The sequence below is a fragment of the Fistularia commersonii genome, chromosome 12 (genome assembly GCF_037954325.1).
Source record: "Fistularia commersonii isolate RoL2024-O1a breed Wild chromosome 12, RoL_Fcom_v1.0, whole genome shotgun sequence".
NCBI lineage: Eukaryota > Metazoa > Chordata > Actinopteri > Syngnathiformes > Fistulariidae > Fistularia > Fistularia commersonii.
Window position 1 is genome coordinate 18,112,474 of NC_141295.1, and position 25,914 is coordinate 18,138,387.

At 45.5% G+C, this 25,914-nt stretch overlaps 4 protein-coding genes across 5 annotated transcripts in view; 3 read left to right on the forward strand and 1 right to left on the reverse strand.

Moving 5' to 3' along the window:
- The first annotated feature begins 2,501 nt into the window (after positions 1-2,501).
- On the forward strand, positions 2,502-8,496 carry fgg (fibrinogen gamma chain). The gene is made up of 9 exons (XM_086157496.1): positions 2,502-2,765; positions 2,840-2,887; positions 2,979-3,165; positions 3,239-3,323; positions 4,389-4,525; positions 4,848-4,981; positions 5,084-5,268; positions 6,407-6,684; positions 7,962-8,496. Exons 1-9 carry the CDS (start codon positions 2,706-2,708, stop codon positions 8,141-8,143), a joined length of 1,296 nt encoding a protein of 431 aa, XP_086013622.1. The 5' UTR covers positions 2,502-2,705; the 3' UTR covers positions 8,144-8,496.
- Positions 8,497-11,530: 3,034 nt separating this feature from the next.
- Positions 11,531-19,414, forward strand: plrg1 (pleiotropic regulator 1). Of its 2 annotated transcripts, none has more exons than XM_086157493.1 (15): positions 11,531-11,679; positions 11,858-11,964; positions 12,801-12,937; positions 13,588-13,638; positions 13,916-14,009; positions 15,953-16,043; positions 16,126-16,224; positions 16,317-16,409; positions 17,557-17,706; positions 17,783-17,884; positions 17,956-18,058; positions 18,145-18,253; positions 18,409-18,548; positions 18,625-18,818; positions 18,919-19,414. In XM_086157493.1, the coding sequence occupies exons 1-15, from the start codon at positions 11,671-11,673 to the stop codon at positions 18,976-18,978; spliced, it is 1,539 nt and encodes a 512-aa protein (XP_086013619.1). In that variant the 5' UTR covers positions 11,531-11,670; the 3' UTR covers positions 18,979-19,414. The 2 variants fall into 2 exon arrangements, with proteins under 2 accessions (XP_086013619.1, XP_086013620.1); XM_086157494.1 differs by lacking the exon at positions 11,531-11,679 and adding an exon at positions 12,584-12,706 and having other exon boundaries at positions 11,879-11,964.
- LOC147229038 (uncharacterized) lies at positions 19,007-21,156 on the reverse strand. The gene is made up of 5 exons (XM_086157495.1): positions 20,893-21,156; positions 20,626-20,826; positions 20,359-20,559; positions 19,442-19,575; positions 19,007-19,304 (listed from the first exon to the last, which is right to left on the reverse strand). The coding sequence occupies exons 1-5, from the start codon at positions 21,027-21,029 to the stop codon at positions 19,096-19,098; spliced, it is 882 nt and encodes a 293-aa protein (XP_086013621.1). The 5' UTR covers positions 21,030-21,156; the 3' UTR covers positions 19,007-19,095.
- Positions 21,157-22,734: 1,578 nt separating this feature from the next.
- Positions 22,735-25,914, forward strand: part of dchs2 (dachsous cadherin-related 2) — a 37,083-nt gene continuing 33,903 nt past the window's right edge. The window contains exon 1 of the mRNA XM_086157497.1: positions 22,735-24,860. Coding sequence (XP_086013623.1) covers positions 23,139-24,860 — 1,722 coding nt within the window. The 5' untranslated portion in view covers positions 22,735-23,138. The remainder of the gene's footprint in view (positions 24,861-25,914) is intronic.

The window sequence follows — 25,914 nt, forward strand, 5'->3', positions numbered from 1 at the left end:
TCATCTAATGTCAACAAGAGGCCTGCAGTTCTTGGAGCCCGGGTGAGCCGTCGTCACCTGTTCCGATGCAATAAAAAAAGAGGTTTGTTCCGTGAACGTCCTGCAGAATATCAAACCTCGGTCCACATCCTTCAGATTAGGTAAACATAACATTGTGGGCGACCAGCAGAGTGACCTTGAACTAAATGACTGAGCGCAGCGATTGCAAACATTTGTGCCCGATGACACCGCCGTGACTCATGTTTGCCAGGCAGCTGCAAAACTGGCCTTCCAGTCATTTTGTGTTTGAGCAATCTGACCGTTTACTCCCCATCTTCCCGCCTCTAAAATAGCCCGAAAGGTAGGAGGAGGTACTGCTCGGCAGACGGCGGGTTTTTGGGATATCTTAACCCTCCTGGTGTTGTGAAATGAGATCAACCTTCTAAAAATATCCATGTGTAAAGTCCTGATCCACATATCTGTGTTTTTTTTTTTTAATTTTACCAGCGCTAGTTGGATTCATTTTGCATTTTTGCTCTTCCATATTGCCGATAATTATCATCCGCGATGACAACGCTCATCGCCGTCCCATTTGTGAGCCCCGACGGTCGTCGAGAGCACATAAAGTCATCGTTTTTACCGTCTAAAATCTCGCCAATGAGGCGGAGCGGCAATCTTCTCATCCACGGAAAATAAACCGCGGGAGAAACGAGCACTAAATTGCCATGGATGGGCATTTAAGGGAGGCGTCGAGTGTAAAGTTGGGGAAATAACTCGATGCGGCGCCCCGATTAGCAACTGCATCATTATAATAAAATCAAGCTTGGGAAACAATATCATCAGCATTTGTTGATGCCACTTTGATACAGCCTCAATACATTTATATATTTGTGTGTGTGTGTGTGTGTGTGTGTGTGTAGAATTTACAAGTAATTTTAATTCATGTATTTTAGTTACTTTAGTTGAAAACCAATTTACAATGCTAAAAAGGTGTATTTCTATTTGCACATGTTGCCAATTATTATTATCAATTTTTGTGTTGATATAATCATTTTTGCTGTCATTGTCAACAACAACAACAACAACAACAATGATAATAATAATAAAAATTATAACAATAGATTATTATAAATAAGACCCAAGGTCTATTATTATTTTGATGATAATAATGATGATGATAATAATGATGATAATGATAATAATAATAATAACAATAATAATGATAATAATAATAATAATGATAATGATAATAATAATAATGATATACAGTTATTGTTATTATTATTGTTGTTATTGGAGGTTATCTGTGAATGGACAGGATGTTAGTTGGTGTGAGAAGAGGATGCAGAGGAGAGGGTTAGATGGAGGGAGATGATTTGCTGTGGTTACTCCTGATGGAAGCACCCAGAAGGAAAATAAAATTATTATTTTTTTGATCATAATTATTATTATTTTATTTTCTATTTAATAGTTACACCAGGTTTAGAAAACAATTGAAATTATTTTGTAAATCTGCCTTTGTGATGTTTGCATCCCTGAGTGTTAATTCCTCTGCTTCTGATTGGTCAAGTCACAGACATGTGGCCGGTAAACAGGAAGTAAGGTTGTTTTTATGGAGCTGTGGAAGCGTGGACATTAAATTGTCCCCCCTTGCTGTCTTTCATGCGTTGAGCTCAACTAAAGATCAATTTACTGACAAGAAAACTTCAAACAAGCATCTAGCAAGATTTGGGAACTTTTATCATCAATCTTTAATTATTTTAGGATACATATCTAATGCGTGTGTGTGTGTCTATGGGATCAAGTGAGTCCAATTTCAGAGGTATGTAGAAATTTAATATGGGTGTTTAGGGAAGTGTGAAGGTCTGGAAGGGTGGAGAAAAATATGAGTCAGTGAAGGTTGAGGTAGAAATACTGCCAAGAGCTTCCGTTTACTGTTCCATCCGAATACACCCATATCTGGAATGAAAATGCATTTTATTTTTATTCAGCCCAAGTCCCTGAGTACCGGCTCCGACAAAGAGGCCCAGCCAGTCAGTTCGGGTCCAAAACGCCGGTGGAGCGATGTGCATTCTAGAGATGTTCTGATTATTTTTAGAGAGGCCGCCTTCAGGACGCTCATCGGTGAGACTTCTAGAAATGTTTATATCCCGAACGCTCCATCCTCCTATATAACTTCACGGTTTCTGTGTTTTGCCAGACTTGAAATTAAAAATAGCATCTGCTTCCAGTCGTTCTTCGCTCTCCATCGTCCTACAAGGAGACGTCCAAAGCAAAATGGAGATGAGGCGCGAATCGCCTAAAAAAGCTCAACCAGAAATCCGAACGTTCTGTTTACCGTGTTGTTTATGTTCCATCCACCTGAAAGAATGGATTGAAAAAGACCAATTTTGTCCGTTTGCTTGCAGTTTTGGCGAAATGTACTTGGACGTTTTACGATTATGATTAATCGTCACTGTCGGTCACGTGACTCCCCCGCGCGAAAGCGACGAATGTTGTGTTTTGTGAGTTCAACCGCCGATCAATTTAAACAAAAGTACCGAATCAGAAGAGTCGATTTCCCCCGTCACATCCGAGAAGCGATTGTTTTTGGACACGGTGTTGGCCCGGGGACGCCGAGTGGGATGTTTGCCTTTCTAATCAAACACTGACCCGAGGACATCGATCCCATAAATGCGGGAAGGAGCCTGGCCGCTCTCCACTCTCCGACTGACGCTCAAAACGAAATGGCGTCCTCACTTTTCACGGCAGCCCAGCTCCTGCTGCTCATCTCCTTCTCGTCAGCGGTAAGTCGCCCCGGCTTCGGTCCGACACCGGCAGCGAAAAATGAGAACTTTGGCTAATTTGTCGCTCTCACCAGCAAAACAGAGGAGACAGCATTTTTGGTTGCAACCCCAACGACGGCTTCGTAAGTATGGAGTCGCACGTTGATCTTCTTCTTGCAGCTTTGGTAAATCCGCCAAGGAAGCGCCTCACGTTCCACGACTCGCCTTCTCCAGGGGCAGTACTGTCCGACCACGTGCGGAGTGGCTCGGTACATGACCAACTACCAGTCCGACATGTCCTCCGAGCTGACGTGGATGGAGAAACAGCTGGACGACATCGCCAATTTGACCCAACAGTCCGATGAAGCGGTCGAGAACATGAAACAAAGCACGGACATAAAAGTGAAGAGTTCCAATCAAGGTAGATTTTGCCCGATTTTTCACGTATTTCCAATTGATTTGTTTGCGTGGTTTTACAAGGAGGTTTCTTTCAGACCAGGACTACCAGAACGTAATCAATATGCTCCAGGACGTCCTGCGCTACGAGAAGACCATCATCACACAGGAGCAGCAGATACAGTAAGACGTTGTGAACCGTTTGTGTTTTCAGTCGGGGTGGTGGAATCCGAAGAGGCACATTTATCCCTTTTATTTAGATAATCGTGAAATTGTCACCGACGGCAGGCTTTGTTGTCCAAACGAGGGTTCAAGAAAAGGTCTGCGGTTTTTCAACATCAACCTCATTTTTTTTTTCCTCAGTTCATGTCACTTAACTTCTTGAACTAACTATGCCATTCTATTTGGATTCAATCAGTGGCGATCAATTGAATTTACTGCATTTAAGCAAGAGTAACTTATTGATAGATACTCTTTTTTTATTTTTATTTTTAATGCACTAGAATACACACACTTTCTCGACATGTACTTATCCCAGAAATCCCTGGAATCTGGAATGTTCTATCTATCTATCTATCTATCTATCTATCTATCTAGAATACAAGAAAATACACACACCTTTTTGATATCTATCGATCTAAAACTGGGAAAATTCTCTATTTTTTATTTATTTTAATTATTTTGAAGGTACAAGGTACTAGAATATGCGTGCACACACTCACACAATTTCTTTATATATTGATCCTAGAACTGGAATGTTATTTATCTATATATATATATATATATATATATATATATGTGCGTGTGTGTGCGTGTGTGTGTGTGTGTGTATATATATATAAATATATAACATTTTTTGGATTAATTTATTTATTTTTAATTTCTTTATGTATTGATCCGAGAACTGGAATCTTATATTTTTATATATATAATGTGTGTGTACATATATGTATATGTATATATATATATATATATGTATATAAAAAAACTTTTTTAAATGTATTTATTTATTTCTCGAAACGTACTAGAATATGCGCACAAACTCACACACAATTTCTTGATATTTCCCATTTTTAGTGATGTTAATGCATTTTTTGAGTTTCAACACATAATTGAGAAATGATCGATTCTATAATTGAAAGAACATGGAGAGATTGTAATTCTGCTTACACTTGTACACCCTAATGTTTCTCTTCTGTTCGATTGTGTCTGCGAAATCCCTGCTGACTTTACCTCTTTATTTTCCAGTGACCTCCAGAATTTATTTGACACCAATAGTCAGAAGATGGCTGATTTGAGACAATTCTCCATTCAGATGCAACAACAGAAGAAATGCACGGAGCCCTGCAAGGACATGGTTGAGATTTATCCCACCACGGGAGTAGGTAAAAACAAATAGTAATTATTATGTAACTCGTGACCCTCAGATGGCGGCTGTTTCAAAAAACATTTCCCAATACCGCGTTCGTGTAAATATGTGTCCTGGTGCTGTGTTTAGTTAGGGGGGAGGAATCAATACCCTGCAAAGAAAACAGGTTCGGTCTTTAGTCCGATCTTGGAACTTTACAAACTCGCTGCCGATATCGATCGCGAATCCAACATTTTGGGGAAAAAAAAAAAAAAAGGCCAGGATTGAAGTTACACAAAAATAGGAAGTGACATATTAATGGTTTTGGGTTTAAATAATTGTTTCTCTTTTTCAACCAGACTGCCAGGACATCGCAAACAAGGGCGCCACCGAAAGCGGCCTTTACTACGTGAAAACACAACAGAGCACCGAACCGTTCCTGGTTTACTGCGAGATCGACAACTTCAGACGAGGTTTCACAGTCATACAGAGGGTACGAGCGGCCCTTTTGAATCTACAGAGCTGAAACAAAAACGTAAACATATCCTACATTTACGGTATCGTGAATATTTCGCCTTGTTTTGTGTTCTACCAGAGACGCGACGGAAGCGTGGACTTCAAGAAGGACTGGGTCCAGTACAAGGAGGGCTTCGGCTACCTCTCTCCGGACGACACCACCGAGTTCTGGCTCGGTAACGAGAAGATCCACCAGCTGACCACCAGCAGCACTCTTCCCATCGTGCTGAGGATAGAGATGGTCGACTGGGAAGGCAACAAAAGGTACGTATGCTCGCGCTCGCTAACAGAAGGGAAAGTGCCTTTCCAGACACTGGCTGCTCCATCAGAATTTGCGGTCTTGCTGCAGATCTTCATGAAATGTTTGGCCGTTCCTTTAATTCCAAGTCTTTGAAATCCAGCTAGAAGATGCTTCTCAACCCTGATCTCCTCATTGGCGTGACATTAGCATGCTTGGTATTTGATGACCCACTTAGTAAGTCAAGTCAGATTCGACCCTTTCCATGTGGTGCAGGTCTGGACCACCGTCTTGAAGGGGATCAGAAGGGTCACCAACCTTTTTGAAACCGAGAGCTACTTTTTGGGTACCGATTGAGCCAAAGGGCGACGAGTTTGAAATATGCTCGGTTGGCCTTAAATTCTATGTTATTATGGAAAATTAATGATATTCATCCATGTGGAGACACTGATCATGTCAAAAATTCTTACAATAATTATCAACAACAATTTCATCACCCAGGAAACAGATGAATATCAATATGCAACGCTTTATTTCTTTAAATCTCTGCAAGTATTCACATTTTCAAATGATCACTTATCACAATATTCCTAGGAAATCACAATGTACCATTTCACGAGCCACAATTTTTTTTTTTTAAATCATGCACTGCATTGCATCATGTTTATACAAATGATCAATTTTGTAGCTTAAAAAAAATCACATTTTTAAATAACTGTTATCACATTTTGATATCATCAAATCTGCCGCCAACAATTTGATTTCATTTTCATTTTTTTATTTAAATATTTTTATTTTCACATTTAAACCAATGCAAGTGTGATTTAAAGAAGGCGCAACAAAAAAAATAAATATATTAAATGCACCCGGATCTACAGTAACCCAACGCCCCCCTGGGATCTACTGCAGACATTTCATGAAGACAGCGCAATGTTGATTCAAAATAATGTAGATAACATTATAGTGCAATGCAGAGATACTTAGCACTCTCCTAACTGCGTATCATGAATGCATGATATGCAGTTGTAGCAATATCTGAATCATCAACCAAAACTCACAATTATATATTTGCTTTATCTCGAGCGGTCTGACACATCACTAGATATTCCACACCGCCAGCCTCAAAAACATCAGATTCATTGTTTTGTTTTTGCGCTCTCTCAGGTACGCCGACTACAACATGTTCAAAGTCGGGCCCGAAGCCGACATGTACCGCATGACCTACGGCTTCTACTTGGCGGGCGATGCCGGAGACGCTTTTGACGGTTTCGACTTCGGCGACGACCCGAGCGACAAGTTCTTAACCGCCCACAACGGCATGCACTTCAGCACCTACGACCGGGACAACGACAAATACGACGGCAACTGCGCCGAGCAGGACGGCTCGGGCTGGTGGATGAACAGATGCCACGCGGCGCATTTGAACGGAAAGTACTACCAAGGTAAGGCAGAATAACAATCTCACATTAACTTCTTTAGAAACTTGAGCCCTTGATGGTATTAAGGGACTTTGTACTTCCCCATTCCCAATTACCACTACTGTAGCGCAGTGGTTCGCGCTTCCACCTCACAGCAAGACCGTCCCTGGTTGGATTCCCACTGGGGGCCTTTCTATGTGAAGTTTCCATGTTCTTCACTGGGTTCCTCCGGGAACCCAAACAAGCTGGAAGTTCATTAGAGAGGGTGAACGGTTGTAGGTTTCCAGATGTCCATTAATCAAGGATTGGACAGTCGTATGTCTCTATACGTGGCCTTGCGATCGACTGGCAACCGGTCCAGGGTGAACCCGTCCTCTCGACCAATCACAGCTTGGATAGGCTCCAGAATATAGAGAATGAATGAATGGATATAACGTTGCTCCTACTGTTAGATGTTATTGGTACCAATAATCACTGCCTACACTTCGATATACGACGGATTCACGAGTTCCCAGAAGTACAGCGTTCCCTCAGTTTTCGCGAGAGTTACATTCCAAGACCCCATGCGAAAAGTGAATATCGGCAAAGTAGAGATGTGATTATTTTGATGGTATTTACAGACATATTAACCATCAAAGAACCTCACTCAATCTTTTACGAACCTCCCGCAAACCGTTATCAATCCACCATCGACCGTGTTACCCTTCTCAGACTCTCATACAGAACATAAAACACTTGTGGATAATTGTGACGTACAATAAACATTGAAATACCGTTGAAAATACTTTGCTGCACCAAAACTTGAATGATGAGGAATTTGCTGTGCAGTAGTTTCTAGTTTTTCGTCTTCCTGCTACGCTTGGGGTCTATACCAGACTTTTGGGGAGATGTTGGGCGATTAGGAAGCATTGTGGAATAATTATTATTCCGTATGAGATCTCACATGGGTACAATGGTAGGCGTGAGAGTTGACAAGAAAAGGAGATCACGTATTTAATTTATTTTATAAAATTGATTTTAGTTTCATTTGACTATATTTTTTACTATTTTTTTCTTCTTAGGCTGAAATATGGCTATTTTGCTGCAAAAAAAAAAAAAAAAATCAGCAAAAAAACACTAAAGAACAAAAAATGACCAAAAAAATTAGCGATGTAGCAAGGCGCAAAACCCGAACGCAAAGTAGCGAGAGTCCACTGTATTCGGTTATGATAACAGAGAATAATCTAATATGCGCATATTATCTTACCAAAATGTGTAAGCTAATAAAACCTCTGTCCTTTCACCGTCTTCTCTCCGTCCAGGCGGCACTTACACCGCGAAGGACGCCGGCGATTCCGGCTTCGACAACGGCATCATCTGGGCCACGTGGCACGACCGCTGGTACTCCCTGAAGGAAACCACCATGAAGCTGATCCCAGTCAACCGCCTCCCCACCGGCACACAGCAAAGTGGTGTGAAAAACCTTGGCGGACTTGGCATTTAGAACGCAGATAATAACCACGTCTCGAATAGCTTGATGTAAAACACTTTGCTGATCTTGGCACTGATGCTCACACGGTCCCGTTTCAAGCCTTACGGGCATGTGATTACCGAATACAATCTGCTATTGTTGATCGAGCGGTTTTCACATCTAAAGGATGGCAGGTGGCGAAAGCGACATTTCCCATATTGAGTTGGTACCGGATGTTATTTTATCATGTGTTGAAGAGATGACAGAATGTGTTCAGAAGGTAAGTATGTCCCTGCAGGACAACAGCAAGCACAGGATTTTGTAATACAAAGACCTGCTACAAATGTAAAAGAATCTGAATGTTCATTCATTAAATATACACAGAATTGCTTGTTTTTTTCATTGTGTCGTTGTCACGGTTGCCCGTTTGCACCCGACATCTTCGCTCTGATAATGTAGAAGATTAAAAAAAAGTGCTCAGCGATAATCAGAATAGTATTGTTTCAAGCATTGGTGGCGCAGCGGTTAGCGCTTCCGCCTCGTGGCAAGAAGGTCCCGAGTTGGATTCTGACAGGCGGGCCTCCATGTGTGGAGCTTGCATGTTCACCACATGTCCGTGGTGTCCAAACATGTCCAAAACATGGGGAAAGTTCATTGGATACCACAAACTGTCCACGTGTGTGAACGGTCCAGAGTGAACCTTGCTTTTCGCCCAATGACAGCTGGGAAGTCTAGTGACAGAGTACTATGCTAGACTGGTGCAGGACATGTATGCTAGGTGTGAGATAGTGGTGACGTGTGCTGTAGAGAAGTTCAAGGTGGTGGTGGGACTCCATCAAGGATCAGCTCTGAGCCCCTTCTTGTTTGCAGTGTTGATGGACAGGCTGACAGATGAGGTTAGACAGGAATCTCCATGGACCATGAAATTTGCAGGTGACATTGTGATCTGTAGTGAGAGCAGGGAATAAGTGGAGGAAAAATCTAGAGAGGTGGCGGTATGCTCTGGAAAGGATATGAATGAAGGTTATTCACAGCAAGACCATGAGAGGAACCCAGGTGGAACAGTGAGGCGACAGGGAGTGGAGAGAAGTTGGAAGATTTCAAGTACTTCAACAATCCAGAGCAGAACAGTGTGGAAAAGGGGTGAAGAAATGGTCTAAGCAGGTTGAAATGGGTGGAGAAAAGTGTCAGGGGTACTATGAGATACAAGATTATCAGCCAAAATGAAAGGAAAGGTGGACAAGACAGTGGTGAGACCTGGGATGCTGTATGCTCCAGAAACTAGAAAGAGCTGGAGGTCGCAGAGATGAAGTTGAGGTTCTCTTTGGGAGTGACAAAGTCAGATGGGTTCAGGAAGGAGTCCATCAGAGGGACAGCACTTGTTGGATGCTTCGAAGAGAAGGTCTGAGAAGCCAGACTGAGATGGTTGGGTCATGTACAGACGAGGAATAGTGAATATATTGGTAGACGGATGCTGGAATTGGAGGTCGAGATGAAGATCAAAGAGAACATATATGGACGTAGTGAGAGAGGATATGAAGTTAGTTGGTCTGAGAGAGGAGGATACAGAGAATAGGGTTAGATGGAGATGGTCGATTTGCTGTGACAACCCCTGAAGGGAAAAGCCCAAAAGAAAAGAAGGGAAAGACCCCTCCCGCCTTGAGTGCGGGGCTAGAAAGATAGATAATGAATGAATAAGATGCACTTGAAGTCCAAGCCAAGCCCACTGAGCCGTCCAGTGCAAACCTAACAATGTTTTGTTCATTCGACCGCATAAGAATGCGACCAATACCTTGGTGGTACAACAAATGAGCCCTGAACCAAAAGCACAACGTGGTGGTGAACAAAGTTGGGATTCCTGAGTCCAACAGGGTCGGGGGTCAAGCCTCTGAAAGTGGACTTGTATGCTTATGTTATGTTGATGGGGAGTGATGGGGAAGGCGACAGAAAAAGAAAAAACAAGGGGACGGGTTTCTTGGAGTGACAGAGGCCTCTGCAGGAGAAAGAACAGACATGCAGGTGAGATGGTGTTCCAACTCCAGCAGAGCTGGGGGAGCTCGAGGGGACGAGGAATGGCAAGGCTGGCTGAAATCGCAGCGAGCAGTTGAATAGAGAAGCTGAGCCGATGATGAACAGAAGCATTTTGGAGCAAATAGCTACCCAGACCCGAAATGTAGGTCAACGCAGAACGACCGCCGCTGCCGCAGCTGGAGTTGCAAAGGTTAACATATACTACAGAATGGTGAAGGACCTGAGGTGACACAGGTCAACCAGACGTGTCCATCTGGAGTAAAGACAGAATCCAGATGGACAGAAGAAGAACAGAGAATGACTTTTTCAGCTAATTGACCTTCAGATAATTTCGTGAAACATGTGGACAATTGATTAGGCATTTGTGTCAAATAATTGTTTCGATGTTTATTTTCTTTTTATGAATTAATTTTTGGATGTGAACTGTTGTGAGTTTCCATAAGTGGCCCCGTGATCGACAGCGAATGCCGTGGGCCGCCGAAATGAGAACCTTAGGCCTCCGAGGTTTCATGGTGCACTAAAACCAAACGATGATCCAAGGGAGTTTATTGTGATAAGAGTGTTTACTTGTCCCTTTGAATTTTACTGTCATCTGGGTAACCTACTTAAGAGTCCAAAGTCCCTCCCTCAGCCATCAGAGCCAACATATACAGCGTTTTTCTATGTTATATAAACAGTTATTCCAGCGCCGTCACTCACTAAACTCCAGAATGCTTCAAGGGAACTGGATAACCATTAATCATTGTACTCATGTTAGACAAACATGAGGATGTGGGAAAACTAAACTTTGGCCTGTACCCCCTCCAAAACTACAATATTCATTGGTTCCAACGACCACAGGTGGTAGACGCATGTACTTGAGAATAATGATTTTACCCTATCTGCTTGATTTGATGATTAAGTTGTGAAAATTAAGAAATTTCACTAAAAGGATGATCATCCTCAGAAACGATTGGATTTTTTTTTTCTGAAAAAAAACTTTTTAGCTGAATTTTCATTTGATGTTCAACACATTTTAGAGCTTGCTCTGTGTCCATTCCAAAATATAGCTGTGTTTTTCCCCACGCTGCCCCAATAAATGCTGTTAACCACATGCTCCCATGCATACTAAAGCGCCACACACAAAGTTGGTCTTGTGGTATGAAGGTATTGATTCCAATCTTCAGTCCAATCATCAGTTCTTTTGATCGTCATTCAATCATCCAACGTTCATTTCGGCTGCACGGACAGTTTTTTTTATACGAATGTGTTTATTGTTTGTTGCAGAGTGTGGAGCTCTGGTGTTCAACAGACGGTGTCATTATACATCCTCACCGCTAGGTGGCGCTGTCTGAAACCTAACTGTCAAGTACCGATGGGGAAAAAAATGGCGGTTGTTTACTTCCGGTCTATCCGGGGTTGCGGCTTCACGGAGTGCTTCACACTTCCCGGCGTGTGATGCATGTTTTCGTCTACGAACAAGTAACGCTTGGTGGATATTAAATACAAGTTTTTCGCTGCTGCATTTTATTTACAGACGCAGTTTCACGATGACGGAGGTAAGCCGAAGTTCGGGGCATTTTCCTCGGCTTTGTCTTTCTTTCCCGCTTCGGCTAGCTCGGGCCCGGCTAATTGGAACGGTCCTACAACGCTAGCCCTTTAGCATAAACGTTTAACTTGTGTAATTTTGACACTGATGAAATAAATAAATTTATTTTCAATGTTTTTGCCGAACAGGATGTTCAGAAGCATTCCGTGCACACGCTGGTGTTCAGGTCCCTGAAGAGGACCCATGACATGTTTGTGTCTGATCATGCTAAAGGCGTCGCATTGGACGATGAAAGGCAAGTCAAATAACTAAATCGTAAATAATCTCGTAAACTTAGTGCCTGTACGGATTTAATAACGTGAATTCGTATCAAAGCTGTTAAAATTACACTCTTTTTAAAGTCAACAGTACTTAACCTAGCGGCGTTTCATCATTTGGTCTGCTAGTTGAAAACAATAGTCACGGGGCCAGTTATGCCCCATGTAAATAAAACTTCCAATAATATTTGTATAAAGGAAAATTAATGTAATTCTATTACAGTGTAATTATCCATATTGTGTGATTCAAGCAAAACCCTTTTTGCACTTAACAGCAATATGTTGTCATGTGCAGCAGGGTCAAATCATCACTCTAAAATTACTAAGAGTTGTAATCGCTACAAGAATTAGAAGATGATTCCTTTACATTTTTTATTTATTCCCCCTTTCAGGAAGCAAATCATCTGTCTCAATCTAACCACCGCCTTCAAATCTTTGTAGTTAACAGTTAAGACAATTTATATTTCATTGTATTTCTTATTCTTCCACCTTCCTACTATTATCTATTACTGTTATGTTTTTACTTGAAACTCTGGCACAACAATTTGTTGTTGTTCTCATCTCATCATCTCATCTCTTCTCCCTCTTCACTCACAGCAACTAACTCCTTGCCTTCTTTCCCTCCACCCATAAACCTCCTCTCTTGTGCTACCTGTCCGTTCCAACCTCAGCAACCTTCTACCCAGATCCTCCCAACCCGTCTCTGTCCAAACCATCTAGGTCTGCTGACTTTATCCCCAGAACATCTAACATGTACTTCTGCTTTGATGGACTCAAAATGAGTTCATGTATAAATAACATTGTGTGCCCGCAGTCACAAATTGAAGATGGCCGTGAAACTGAAAACGGACTTTGGAGCAGTTTTACACATGCCAGTCTTGAAGGAAGGGAAGGACAGAGTGTCACAGCTTCCCAGCATCATGCAGGGCCAGCAGAGCTACGCTCAGCCCGGTGAGAAGGAACCCGCCGTCGACGGTTGATTCATATAAATGAATTTCTGCTCGACTTAGAACATCCCTGTTCACTTGTTGCTCTTGCCACAGTTTTAACTCCCTCCTTGTCCCGTATAATCGAATCCAGCATCTTTGTGGAATTTGTGAAAGAGATAGAGAGATCAAATTGGTTATGTGTATTGTAATACGCACACAGGTAATGATATCAAATAGAATTTATTTATTGATGAAGTTCCTGGAAATTTTATTTCTAAAGAAAAATGACTGTGGAAAATGTATATTTCAATGGAAACAGGCACAAAGTTCAACCAGAAAAACATCTTTTAGATTCCCTTACAGTTTTACAAACTGTTACATTGAGGTAGCTGCAGGTATGGCGCTTCCAGAAGCTGCTAGTGTATTTTTTTTCCCTTTCATGTTAATATTAGTTTAAGTCATAGATGGTTTCCTGATTGTGCAGGATTTCAGTGTTCGAGTTTAAAGTGAACTTTTTATTATTTAACATTGAATGTCTTCGCTCGTTCCTCATGGAAAGGTTTCTAAAATTTTGATGATTTTTTTGTCCTTATTTAGTTGTTTTTTTCCTCCAAAAAATGTTCTATTCTTCTAAATACCAAAGTTCTAAAGCCACCTAATGTGTCTCATTAGATGATCCAGACTACCTGATTACTGGGACCCATGCGTACCCCTCTGGACCAGGTAAGAACTGTGAAGAAACTGTTCAAGAAACATCCTTCTTTTAAAAAAAAAAAACAACATTATCCACTATGATCATCTGCTCATAACACCCTACTGCTTTTTCAAAATGACTCCTATTACCCTGTAAAATACATAGAAAATGAGTTGTGGTAACTAAATAACTCCCATCCTCATGTAAGTTGTTGATTATATTGCTTTACAAAGTTTTTTTCAAAAGAGCCTGTTCCAGTATTTGCAATGTTTCAAGGTGTTCGCACCTGTGTTTTTCTCTGGCCAGGAGTGTCACTGACAGCCGACACGAAGCTGCACAGGAATCCCAGTGAAGGAGGAATCCACTCCATGGCATTGGCCCTGCCGCCCTCACAGGCCAGGTAACATGGGAGATTTATCACGGCAGCCGCAACGGAATCAGAACCTGGATAAACACAGAACCCGTATTCATAATGAAAGAAATAGAAAATGTTCGGGAAAAATGACTGCAACTCACAGGTGCTTTAAAAATGGGAAAACCGAAAGGCTTCATTGGACCAGAGTGAGTCTGACCAGGGATTGAAAATCGGTTGTGCAGTTCGAGGAAAGAAATCTAATCAGTTTTTGAGTTAACTTTGAAACTAATTATTTTGTAAAAAAAAAAAAGGAATAAATTAAGGATTTTTTCAAAAAAAATTTGGAATCCAAAAATTGGACATTACAGAAGACGTAATGTAAATAAGAAGAAAGTCACAATTAGGTTATTGTCAAAGCAGGCAGATGGATTACAAAAGTCCTTGGAAATGATCTGAAGGAAACAGAACAACATTAAAATTCTTTAATTTACGGACTATTGAGCGCATCTGAATATAAGCCTCACCGACTAAAAGTAACTAAATAAATATATGTGTACATATAGAGGCCGCACTTGTCTATAAGCCGCAGGTGTCCACGTTTTAACAAGACATATTTACACAAACTTTGATACGTACTGGAAATATTTTTTTTCCGGACAGTGCCTGTAACACGGCTGATGAAAAAGATTAATAATAATTAACACAAGGAAAAGTCCATCCATCGTTTTGTCCTACACCAGCTGATCGCTGAGTTCATCTTCCTCTTGCACGCTAAAACCGTCAAAAGTCGTTGTCTTTGGTGTCGGAATTTAGCGGCCTCAGTCATTTTGTTGGTCTAAAGTGACGAGGTGAAATGTTTTGGTGGCCTGAAGCTTGTTAGCCTTAAAAAAATCCATCATTTAGCATCAGTGTTTAAGCCGGAGAGTTTAAAGCGTGTGGAAAAAGTAGCAGCTTACATTCTGGAAATTACAGTAATTTATTCATCGCTCCCTCATTCACACGCCTGCACAATTTAGGGTCTCCAGAAAAACCCTTTCTATTGGAATCAAAACCAGAACTCATTAAACAAGATGAGAAAAATGAGAGTGTAGGCCGGTGCTTCTCCATTATTACTGTCAGGCCCCCAGGAAGAAGAAAGTATTTTGCCCCCCCCCCCCACGCTCTCTTTTATTTGTCTGTAAAACTGTTATATGTACAACTCAGCATAACATTGTATCCCTATTTACATGAAAGAAAAGAAAAGAGAATAAATATAGATCAACTTGCAACAAAGAATAAGTTTATGAACATTGTTTTGTAAAGTCTGTAACAGAAAATATTAATTTTCCTGAAATTTAAAAAGTTTTTCACCAACTGAACCATTTGACACTGAAAAAGAAAATTCAATAAAAAATAATATAATAATAATAAATAATAAAATAATAATAATAATAGTTATATTCTAATAATAGATTAAATTTGATCAGCCACAATAGCACAATATGTATAGGACACTTTAACCTACAAAGCAAATTTGAATAAAATATCTTGTGCTGTTTTTTTGTTTTTTTTAATCAAATGGAGGAAGTTGGGATTAATGGCTTCAATGAGCATGTTTTGCAGCGCACCGCTATTTGAAACATGATACTGACACACTGAAGCCAAGCGCTACATACGCCTCGTCATATTTCCTCGTCTTAGTTTTTGGGTGACATTCCTTATCTCCATCATTCATCACCTTTTCTTATCATCCATGTTCATTTTTTTTCCCCTGGTGTCTCTTGAGGGTTTGTTCACTGCACCTCATATTTCCTGCTCGGTGCAAAAAGAAAAAAAAACGTACACCCAACACCACCACTGCGCACACTCTGCCTAACCCCCACAGTGGATGTGAAATGACACTTTATTCTAGCACAGCAAAGATACGCCCCCCTGGCATCGCCCCACTATTTCAGAATCAATAGTGTAGACCAAGTATTGATGTGAAAAAAAAATTTGCTTGCTTCCAGGCAGGACATCGGCCGAACTGCGGCCAGCGTGGCGGACATCCATCGGCACGCGGGTGCAGCGGAGAGATCCCATCCTCCATCCAGTGCTTTGGTACGTCCGCGTTTACATCGAAGCAACCTAACGTCCTTTCCCTCGCAAAACTTAGCGAAGCTCATTTCTGTATTTTCTCCAGTCTCTCCTGGAAGGAGGCGCCACCAGAAACTCCTCCCTCATAAGGAAAGCACCGACCATGCCGAAACCCCAGTGGCACCCTCCCTGGAAACTCTTTCGGGTAACTGGAAATATCTCGAGCGTCTCCCGCCTCGTCCGGACGTCGCGCTCGGTTTCCTGGCGTCACCGTGTCTCTCTCTCTCTCCCCGCCAGGTCATCAGCGGACACCTGGGCTGGGTGAGGTCCATCGCCGTGGAGCCGGGGAACCAGTGGTTCGTGACCGGCTCTGCCGACAGAACCATAAAAGTGAGTTTGAAGGGATTGGATGTTGGATTTTTCAGCACTCGCAGCTAAAAAAAAAGCCTGCTTTATTATACATATAATGTGTTAGATCTTGCTTTTTTGAAATATTTTTTTAAACTCCCCAACAAAACAATTGAACTCATTTATTTCAACTTGAATGGAGTATTATTTAGATATAGATATTATTAGTTACAGTTATTTAGACGATACAGGCTAGCATTATTTCAGGTTAGCAGGTGATGTTTGGAGCTATTGCTAATTTTCCCCGTTGGTGGAGTTACTTGAGAGTTCCTTAACGTACCGTATTTTCTGGGCTATTGAGCGCGCCTGAATATAAGCCGCATTGGCTAGAAATAACTCAATAAATATATGTGTCCATATATAGGCCACACGTTGTAACCACTGTTCCCTCTAAGCCAGCGTTCTTCGCGCGCAACAACGCTGAACTGTAAATAAATTAAACACATGTATTTTATTTACTGAATTTTATGTTGAGCGCAGCATAGATTTGCTGTGTGCGGAGAACGCTGGGGCAGTGTGCGATTTTGCAAACGCACGGCTTAGAATTGCACTTTTTGCAAGTCGCTTTGGAAAAAAAGCGCGAGGGAACAGTGGTTGTAACATGTGATAGAAACATTTTTTTTTAAATTAACTGATTTGATTTCAATTAAATACATATGGGTAACATCGACAGATACGTACTGGAAATGCCTTTTTTTAGCCATAACACGGCTGATGAAAACGATTAATAATAAATATCACAAGGAAAAGGCCATCTATCCATTTTCTACCCCTGCTTTGTCCTTCTCCAGCAGATTGCTATCTTGGTCTTCCTCCTCCAGCGCTAAAATCATTGAAGTCGTCTCAGAATTTCAGTCATTTCATTGGATCATAGTGACGAGGCAAAATGTTTTGGGGATATGAAGCTGGTTAGCTCCCTAAAAATCCATACATTTACTGCATCGTTGTTTAAGCCGTAGTGTTCGAAGCGTGGGGGGGGGAAAGTAGCGGCTTCTAGTCGGGAAACGACGGTACGTTGACAGGAATAATATTCACACCGCTATTCAAGCCGCTCTCGTGGGAAATAATATCAAATTCGAAAGCCGGTCGTCGTCGCGATTAACGTCCTCTGACGACGTCCGCCTCGCAGATCTGGGACCTGGCCAGCGGGAAGCTGAAGCTCTCCCTCACCGGACACATCAGCACGGTGCGAGGCGTGGCCGTCAGCAGTCGCAGCCCCTACCTTTTCTCCTGCGGGGAGGACAAGCAGGTCAAATGCTGGGACCTGGAGTACAACAAGGTCCGTCGCACCGGAGGGCGCGGATTCATTTTCAAGCGTGTTATTCTGGATGGTTTAATCTCCCTTTGCGCGTCAGGTCATCAGGCACTACCATGGACACCTCAGCGCCGTGTACGACCTGGATCTGCATCCCACCATCGACGTGCTGGTGACGTGCAGCCGAGACGCCACGGCCAGAGTAAAGCCCCCCGCCGACCCAAAGCCGCAGATCCTCGAACCGCGTTGACTCGATTTCTCGGTCCGATTCAGGTTTGGGACATCAGGACGAAGGCCAACGTGCACACACTCACCGGCCACACCAACACCGTGGCTACGGTCCGGTGTCAGGCCGCGGAGCCGCAGATAATCACGGGTGAGAATCTCACGTTCGTAAACGCCGTTTTATTCCTTATCTAAAAGGATGTGACGCCGACTGATAAAACGACCGATTCCTCACAGGAAGCCACGACTCAACCATCAGGTTATGGGATTTGATCGCCGGGAAAACCAGAGCCACCCTGACCAACCACAAGAAATCCGTCCGGACCCTGGTGCTTCACCCCAGACAGTAAGCGTGGACGCGTGGCGTTATCCTTCATCATCAGGGGTTTTGCTCTTTTTTTTTTTACCCTCCGATCTCAATTTGTGTCGCAACTGAGTTTTTTTTTTGCTTTATTTTCTGTGTATTTTCATGCTCCCGCCTCACCGTCTCCCCCCCACCAGGTACACCTTCGCCTCCGGCTCCGCCGACAACATCAAGCAGTGGATGTTCCCGGACGGCAAATTCATCCAGAACCTGTCGGGCCACAACGCCATCATCAACACTCTGGCGGTGAACTCCGACGGCGTGCTCGTGTCCGGAGGTACGAACGTCAGGGTCCGACCGTCTTTAGGGGTTTTTTCCTACCCGGGAACTCAACCCCTCGCGTCTCTGTGCAGCCGACAACGGGACCATCCACCTGTGGGACTGGAGGACGGGATACAACTTCCAGCGGATCCACGCCGCCGTGCAGCCGGGCTCCCTGGACAGCGAGTCGGGCATCTTCGCCTGCGTGTTCGACAATTCGGAGAGCAGGCTGATCACGGCGGAGGCCGACAAAACCATCAAGGTGTACAAAGAGGACGACAGCGCCGTGAGTTTCGCCCCTTCGCCGGCTTTCGGAAGGTTTCAGGTTTCAGCTTCTTTTTTTTTTTTTTTTCCAATCAAACCTGTTTTTGTTTCTTCCCGTGCAGACGGAGGAAAGCCATCCCATCAACTGGAAACCGGAAATCCTCAAGAGGAAAAGATTCTAGTTTCCTGTTTATTTTTCTTAGCGTCATGAAATTTTTTTTTTTTTTTTTTGTTCGATTTTGATTTTTTTTTATTTTTATTTTTTTTTGACCTAACCGAAAAACGGGTCGGACCGAGTGTCACTCTAAGAACCACCTGCAGTCCTCGCTGTACGACGCGAGTCCAACAAAGCGTCCGTCCTGGACCGCCAGGAACCTCGCGGACAGTTTGTTCTTGAGGACGGCGGCTCTCAGGTGACTCCGGTCGGTTCCGTCCGCCAGCAGCAGCCACTCCTCGCTCGCGGACGGGCCGACCTCGGAGTGGACTTCGTCCTCGCGGGAATCCAACCCTGCACACAAAAACAAAAGAAAAAAAACAGTTTGTCCCGCGCAGATTCCTCTCCCTGGTTTGTGATGTCTTTTCCGCTGCGTTCATGAATAAAGCGTTTTTACACAAAAACTGCTAAATCGTCCTTGCGAATCTCACCCAGGAACCTCTTGGTGACGACGTTCCTGTAGAGCTTACAGCCGCCGCTCTTTATCTCCTCCCAGTAGCAGCGGTCGTCCAGCGCCTCCTGCAGCCGGACCCGGTGTCTGCTCTCGCCCGGGACGTCCACGCCTGTGGAATCCAGCACAGCAGAAGAGACAAGGGTGGATTTCTGCGCCGCTAGGGACGAGATGGGGAAAGTGATGAGGCTGGAAGTCCAAAGCGGGATATATCGGAGCGTCTGTTTCACTAAACCTCGGAGAACAAACACAGCGTCTTCTTCTTCTTTCGGCTTTTCCCTTCAGGTGTCGCCACAGTGAGTCGACTGTCTCCATCTAACCCTTTTCTCTGGATCCTCCTCTCTCACGCCAACTATACTGCTCAAAAAAATAAAGGGAACACTTGAACAACACAATGTAACTCCAAGTCAATCACACTTGTGTGAAATCATAGTGTCCACTCAGGAAGCAACACAGATTCATTTTGACTTGTTTTAAGGACATTACATCAAAGTTGGATCAGCCTGGAGTTTGTTTTTACACTTTAATTTTGAGTGTGATTCCTAATCCAGACCTCCATGGGTTGATACAATTGATTTCCATGGATCATTTTTGTGTGATTTTGTTGTCAGCACATTCAACTGTGTAAAGAGCAAAGTATTTCATAAGAATATTTCATTCATTTAGATCTAGGTTGTGTTTTTTAAGTGTTCCCTTCAATTTTTTTGAGCAGTGTATCTTCATATCCTCTCACTACGTCCATACATGTTCTCTCTGGTCTTCCTCCAGACCTCTTGCCTGGCAGCTCCAATTCCAGCACCCATCTACCAATATATTCTCTATAGAACAAACACCTCATCTCAGGTTTAATATCCTCAGCATCTGCAAAGACTGGTGGTTCTGTTTTGTCTTCCATATTTACCCAAGTCGTGGATGTAGAGGCCTGACCGGGCGTGACGGAAGCCACGGCCTCGTTTCTTCTCGGATCTTTGTGCCGGAGCTTCGGGCTCGTCGGCCCGCGGCTCCTCCGGCGCCAGGAGGTGTCCGGCGTTGAACGCGATCTCCTCCTCCAGAGACCTGAGACACATCTCAAACTGCTCCTCGTCCTTCTCTGCGTTTCTAGGAGACGACGGCAGGTGTGAATCAACGCGACCTCCGGCCGACCTCCCCGCCGCCCGCCCTCACCTGAAGTCCACCCACAGCAGGCCGGCGGTGATCAACCCCAGCCACTCGCTGGCTTCCCAGTCGTTGGCGAGCATGACCGGCACCACCACCACCTCCCGGCTGTCGGCGTAGTTCAGCTCCTTCTTGCAGCTCCTGGACGCCTGGTAAGCGGGCGTCATGATTGGACAGATGACGGCGGCCTCCTCCACGCCGGCCGCCATCCTGAAAAGCACACGGCGTTGAATTCTCAAGAAGCATCCAGCGTCGCCGCGTCGCCGCCGTACTCACGCGTCGTTGATGTTTCCCGTCACCCCGCCTTCGACGTCCATCCACACCGGCAGCCCGTCCTCTTTCAGACGGTCGTAGATCTTCTTCACCAGCGCCTGGTCGTCCCGCTGGTACGAGAGCATGATGTGAGACGGCATTCCGGCGAGCAAAAACCCTCCGCAGACGAAGACTCGGCGGCGACGCCGGCGTCCTCTCAGGTTGTAAACAGCTCGGGTTTCCCCTGTTGCTTGGCAACGACACCTGTTTGCATGCTCATTGTCCTGCAGGAACCAGGGGTGACGTCCAGACAACAACTTTAACGTCCTGAAACCAGAGGTGTTAAACTAAGATTTCAGGATTTAGGTAAAGTAGCGCTTCCGCCTTACAGTGAGAAGGTCCCTGGTTGGATTCTCACAGGGAGGGGGGGCTTCTCTGCATGGGGTCTCCATGTTCTCCGTGTCTGCGTGGGGTCCACCAGGTTCTTCTTACATACCAAACACCTGCCAGAGGTTCATTTGGAGACCCTTTATTGGGAATCGTGTGACATGCCGGACAAATGTTTGCATGCTGGTCCAGAGTGAACCCTGATGTGCAGGATAAGCTGTATCAAGATTGAATGAACGAATCTGTGAATTAAAATATTTCACCGAAAGCTTACAGGCAAATTAATGAAGAAAAAAAAAATCTAAATTTCTCCAGTGAACTAACATCTGCTCCCGCATCAAGATGAGTGCAGGATTATAATGAACAAATTAATCTTTTTTTTTTTTTTGTATATTACTGAGACCCTAATCCCTCACAGGTGACCGTGAAGTTGTGAGATGTTGTGATCGCCACCACCTTACGAGGGGAGCCAGCAGAGGTTCTCCTCTAACGCTGAGGAGATGATCAGGAAATGTCACCAGCAGCAGCACCTGCTCAGGAAGTTGAGGTCAGCAGCACAATCCCAACCACGCTCTGTTACACCTTCACCTGCTGCTTCCATCACCCAACAGCGCACCACCTTTGTCTGTTCCAAAATAACTGGCCACCCCCTCACTCCTCTCTCCTGCTTCCATGATAGTCCAATCTTAAAACCATCCAAAAAGGTCCTCCAAGATCCAAGTCCCACATCTTAAACTCGGCCTTCGAGTGTCTCCCCTCGGTCTGCACCGCCTGCAAAACCCAGAGAAGAGCAACATTTGTCGCAAAAAACGTCCGACTCCTCAATTCCCAGCAACCCTGCAAACCCCCAGCGCCCCACCAGCCCCCACCTCCAAGTGGAGAGCAACTCATGATATATTTATTATATAAATCAGCCGCAGGGAATCTCAAAATCTTTGCACTTAAGACCTTAAGACATTTTACAGCCTTGACTTGCTACTTTGACACTTTATAGTTTTATTTGTATGTCTTATTCTCTCTTATACTGTCAATACAATTTCCTACTATTATTTATTGTTGTTATGTTTTACTTGAAACTCTGGCACAACAATTACCTTCGGAATTAATAAAGTTGTTCTTATTCTTATTCACGGTCTCTTACCAATAGTACAATTTGCACAATTCTGTACAATCATTTCTTATACCTATATTATATGTATATTCACCCATATATTTATGTTCACGAGTAGATGCTGCTACCCCATAAGCCCCTAAATGGTCAAAAATTAAAGTTTTTTTCTGATCTCTGGATTAAAAACAGGAAACGCAAGAACCTTCGGCCGACTGCAGTTTCCATTTCTCGCCACAAGAGGGCGCCAGAGAGCGGCTTGGTTTGACCCCCGCAACCCTACGGTTTCGATTTTGTTTTTTTTTCTCAGCTCTGAAACCTCAAGCCTCCTCTTCCTCTTCCTCTCCTCCTCTTCCTCTCCTCCTCCAGCAGGTCAAACCCTCAGCTTGTGTTTAATCTCCTGGCCTGAATCAATCCGAGCAATCGGGGCCACAGATGGACCCGATCAGCAGGTGGCGTGGAGTGTGTGCGCGCTTGTGCGTGTGCGTGTGTGTGTGTGGGTGTGTGTGGTGTTGAAGACAGTTGGCGCATTGTAGACACTCCTCGGTGTGGACAAGTGTGAGCGATCCCGAGGGTTTTCCACGCACCGAACCGCAATGGAGACGAGCCGCCGCGCGTAAAACTCCGCGATGCGTCTGGAGACGTTTTACGCACGGCTTTCGACGCTGGCCTGAAGACGCGCGGTCGCTTCTGTAGGGTTGTTATTCTTTTTTTTTTTTCATTTTTCATTCAAACATGTAGAGCTGGTTTCTCCTCACGCAAAATGTGAAGCGGGATGGCGGGCCGCCGTGCGTCGACGTGGCTTCTCCGTGCGCTCCTGCCGGCGCTGCTCTGCGCGCAGACTCTCGGACAGATCTTCAACCTGACGCTCTCCGTCAAGGAGGGTTTGCCCGCGAAGACCATAGTCGGGGACCTGGGCGCGGGTCTGCGCCGGCCCGGCACCGGGTTCTTCATCTCGGAGAGCCGAGACTCCGTGGTCTTCAGGGATCTGGAGATCGACGTGGACACGGGCATCATCTCCACCGCTGTGGTCCTGGACCGGGAGAGCCGGGACGAGTACCGGTTCGTTGCGGCCACCCTCACCGGCGAGATGATCCGGGTGAAGATCCAGGTGGAGGACGTGAACGACCACTCGCCCGCGTTCCCCTCGGAGCAGGCGGACCTCCGGGTGTCCGAGCTGACCCCGTCCGGCAGCCGCTTCCAGCTGGAAGGCGCCAAAGACCGGGACCAGGGTGAGTTCGGAACCCGCGGGTACAGGATCACCCAGGGGGACGCGGAGGACCCGTTCCGGCTGGAGCACCGCGCCGGTTCTGAGAGCCTGGACCTCGTCCTCACCGGGAAACTCGACCGAGAGACCCGGGATTTCTACTCGCTGACCATCGAGGCCTTCGACGGCGGGATCCCGGCCAGGACCGGACGGCTCCGGGTCCACGTCCGGGTCCAGGACGAGAATGACAACCCTCCCGTTTTCAACCGGACCGAGTATCACGCCGCCGTGCCCGAGGACGCCCCCGTCATGACCCCGGTGTGCCGCGTTCACGCCTCCGACCCGGACCTGGGCGACAACGGCAGGGTGACGTACGAGATCAACCGGCGGCAGAGCGACCCGCGGGAGTTCTTCTCCGTCAACGAAACCAGCGGGTTGGTGTATCTCAACCGGCCGCTGGACTTCGAGGCTCAGCCGTTCCACGAGCTGATCATCACGGCGAGGGATAACGGCGCCCAGCCGGAGCACAGCAGCGCCTTCCTGGGCGTGAAGGTGCTCAACGTCAACGACAACAGCCCCGCCATCAGCGTGCTGTTCCTCAGCGAAGCCGGGGACGCGGCGGTGTCGGAGGCCGCCGCCGTCGGAGACTACGTCGCCCGGATCTCGGTGTCCGACCCGGATCTGGAGGGCGGGAGAATCGCCGTCTCCCTGGAGGGTGGAGACGGGAAGTTCGCCCTGAAGCGGACGGACGACTTCCTGTACGCCCTGTGCGTGGATGGCGAGCTGGACAGGGAGCGGGAAGATCTTTACGAGTTGAAGGTCCAGGCTTTTGACTCGGGGGTTCCACCGCTGAGCAGCGAGAAGGTCCTCCTGATAAAGGTGGCCGACGCAAACGACTGCCGTCCCGTCTTTAAGAGAGAGGCGTTTGTTGTCAGCATAGCAGAAGATGCTCCTCAGGGGAGCTCCCTCATCCGGATGCAGGCCGAGGACGCCGACGAGGGCAGGAACGCCCGCATCACGTACTCCATCCCGAGGTCCGACCAGGACGGCCTGATCGGCATCGACCCCGAGTCGGGTCTCGTCACCACGCTCGCCGGCCTGGACCGGGAGAGCCGGGCGGAGCTGCGGTTCCTCGCGGTGGCGTCCGACGGCGGCGAGCCGCCTCTCTCCTCCACCGCCACCGTCACCGTGCAGGTGGAGGACGTCAACGACAACGAGCCGGTGTTCCTGCAGCAGCTGTACAACGTGTCCGTCCCCGAGCACAGCGACCCCGGGACCTGCTTCTTACGGGTATGTAGGAGAATCTAAAATTTCCTTTCGTCCACGTTGTATTCAGACATTCCATCCACTCACTCATCCAGAGACCTCTAACCAGTCGGTCGGCGTCGGGTTTATACGTATATATCGAGACTCAGCCTGTTGACTCGAGTGTTGACGAAGAAGCAGAAACAAACCGAAGAGCGTCTCGGCCTCCGCCGTGAACGCTCGCTGTCTTTTTATGACGCACCGTAAAACAAGAGTGGCCTTCAGCCTCCGTGCACAAAGAGTCCGGTGTTCGTCCTCACAGCACGCCGCTCGCCACTTCTGCGAGGGACGCTGGAGACGTGACAGTCTCCATGCCTGGTACGGCAGAGACAAGGCCCACTGACCAGAGTCTGGGCTGTTAACTTAAAAACCACGTTGTGTTATTTAGTTTTTTGAGGATTTCCTTTCTTTCTTTAGGATTACCTGATTAGAAAGAATTCCTTCCCAACAACAACAAGATAGTATGACTTGACAAATCGCTGACGTGCACTGTTTTGAAAGATCATGTTGGATGTTTTGGACATGTTAGATGTTTTGGAGAGATCAGAGAAGTCAGACTGAGAAGGTTGGGTCATGCACAGAAGAGGGACAGTCAATGTACTGGTAGAGGGATGCTGAAATTGGAGATCTAGAGGAAGACCAAAGAGAAGATTTATGGACATAGTGAGAGAGGATATGAAGGCAGTTGGTGGGAGGGAGGAGGATCTAGAGAATAGGGTTAGACGGAGAAGGTTGATTCACTGTGGGGATCCCTGAAGAGAAAAGCCCAAAAAAAGAAGACATTTCACAGGGTGCAGGACATGTATGACCGGGTGATGACTGAGATGGTTTGGACCATGCCGAAGATCTGGGTAAAAGGTTGCTGAAGGTGGAGCTGCCAGGCAGGAGGTCTAGAAGAAGACCAAAGAGAAGATTTATAGACGTCATGATAGAGGATATAAAGTTGGTGTGGGAGGAGGATCTAGAGAATAGGGTTAGATGGAGAAGGTTGATTCACAGTGGTGACACCTGAAGAGAAAAGCCCAAAGGACTGTTTTGA

Excerpts from the sequence above, each read along its gene's own strand:
- fgg (XM_086157496.1), top strand. The coding sequence starts at position 2,706 with ATGGCGTCCTCACTTTTCACGGCAGCCCAGCTCCTGCTGCTCATCTCC. Across the intron at positions 5,269-6,406 it reads GACTGGGAAGGCAACAAAAG|GTACGCCGACTACAACATGT; the intron begins GTACGTATGCTC and ends GCGCTCTCTCAG. Across the intron at positions 6,685-7,961 it reads GAACGGAAAGTACTACCAAG|GCGGCACTTACACCGCGAAG; the intron begins GTAAGGCAGAAT and ends CTCTCCGTCCAG.
- plrg1 (XM_086157493.1), top strand. Across the intron at positions 11,965-12,800 it reads GTCGCATTGGACGATGAAAG|TCACAAATTGAAGATGGCCG; the intron begins GCAAGTCAAATA and ends GTGTGCCCGCAG. Across the intron at positions 18,819-18,918 it reads ACAAAGAGGACGACAGCGCC|ACGGAGGAAAGCCATCCCAT; the intron begins GTGAGTTTCGCC and ends CTTCCCGTGCAG.
- LOC147229038 (XM_086157495.1), bottom strand. The coding sequence starts at position 21,029 with ATGCCGTCTCACATCATGCTCTCGTACCAGCGGGACGACCAGGCGCTG. Across the intron at positions 20,560-20,625 it reads CTGCTGTGGGTGGACTTCAG|AAACGCAGAGAAGGACGAGG; the intron begins GTGAGGGCGGGC and ends GTCGTCTCCTAG. Across the intron at positions 19,576-20,358 it reads TACATCCACGACTTGGGTAA|AGGCGTGGACGTCCCGGGCG; the intron begins ATATGGAAGACA and ends GCTGGATTCCAC.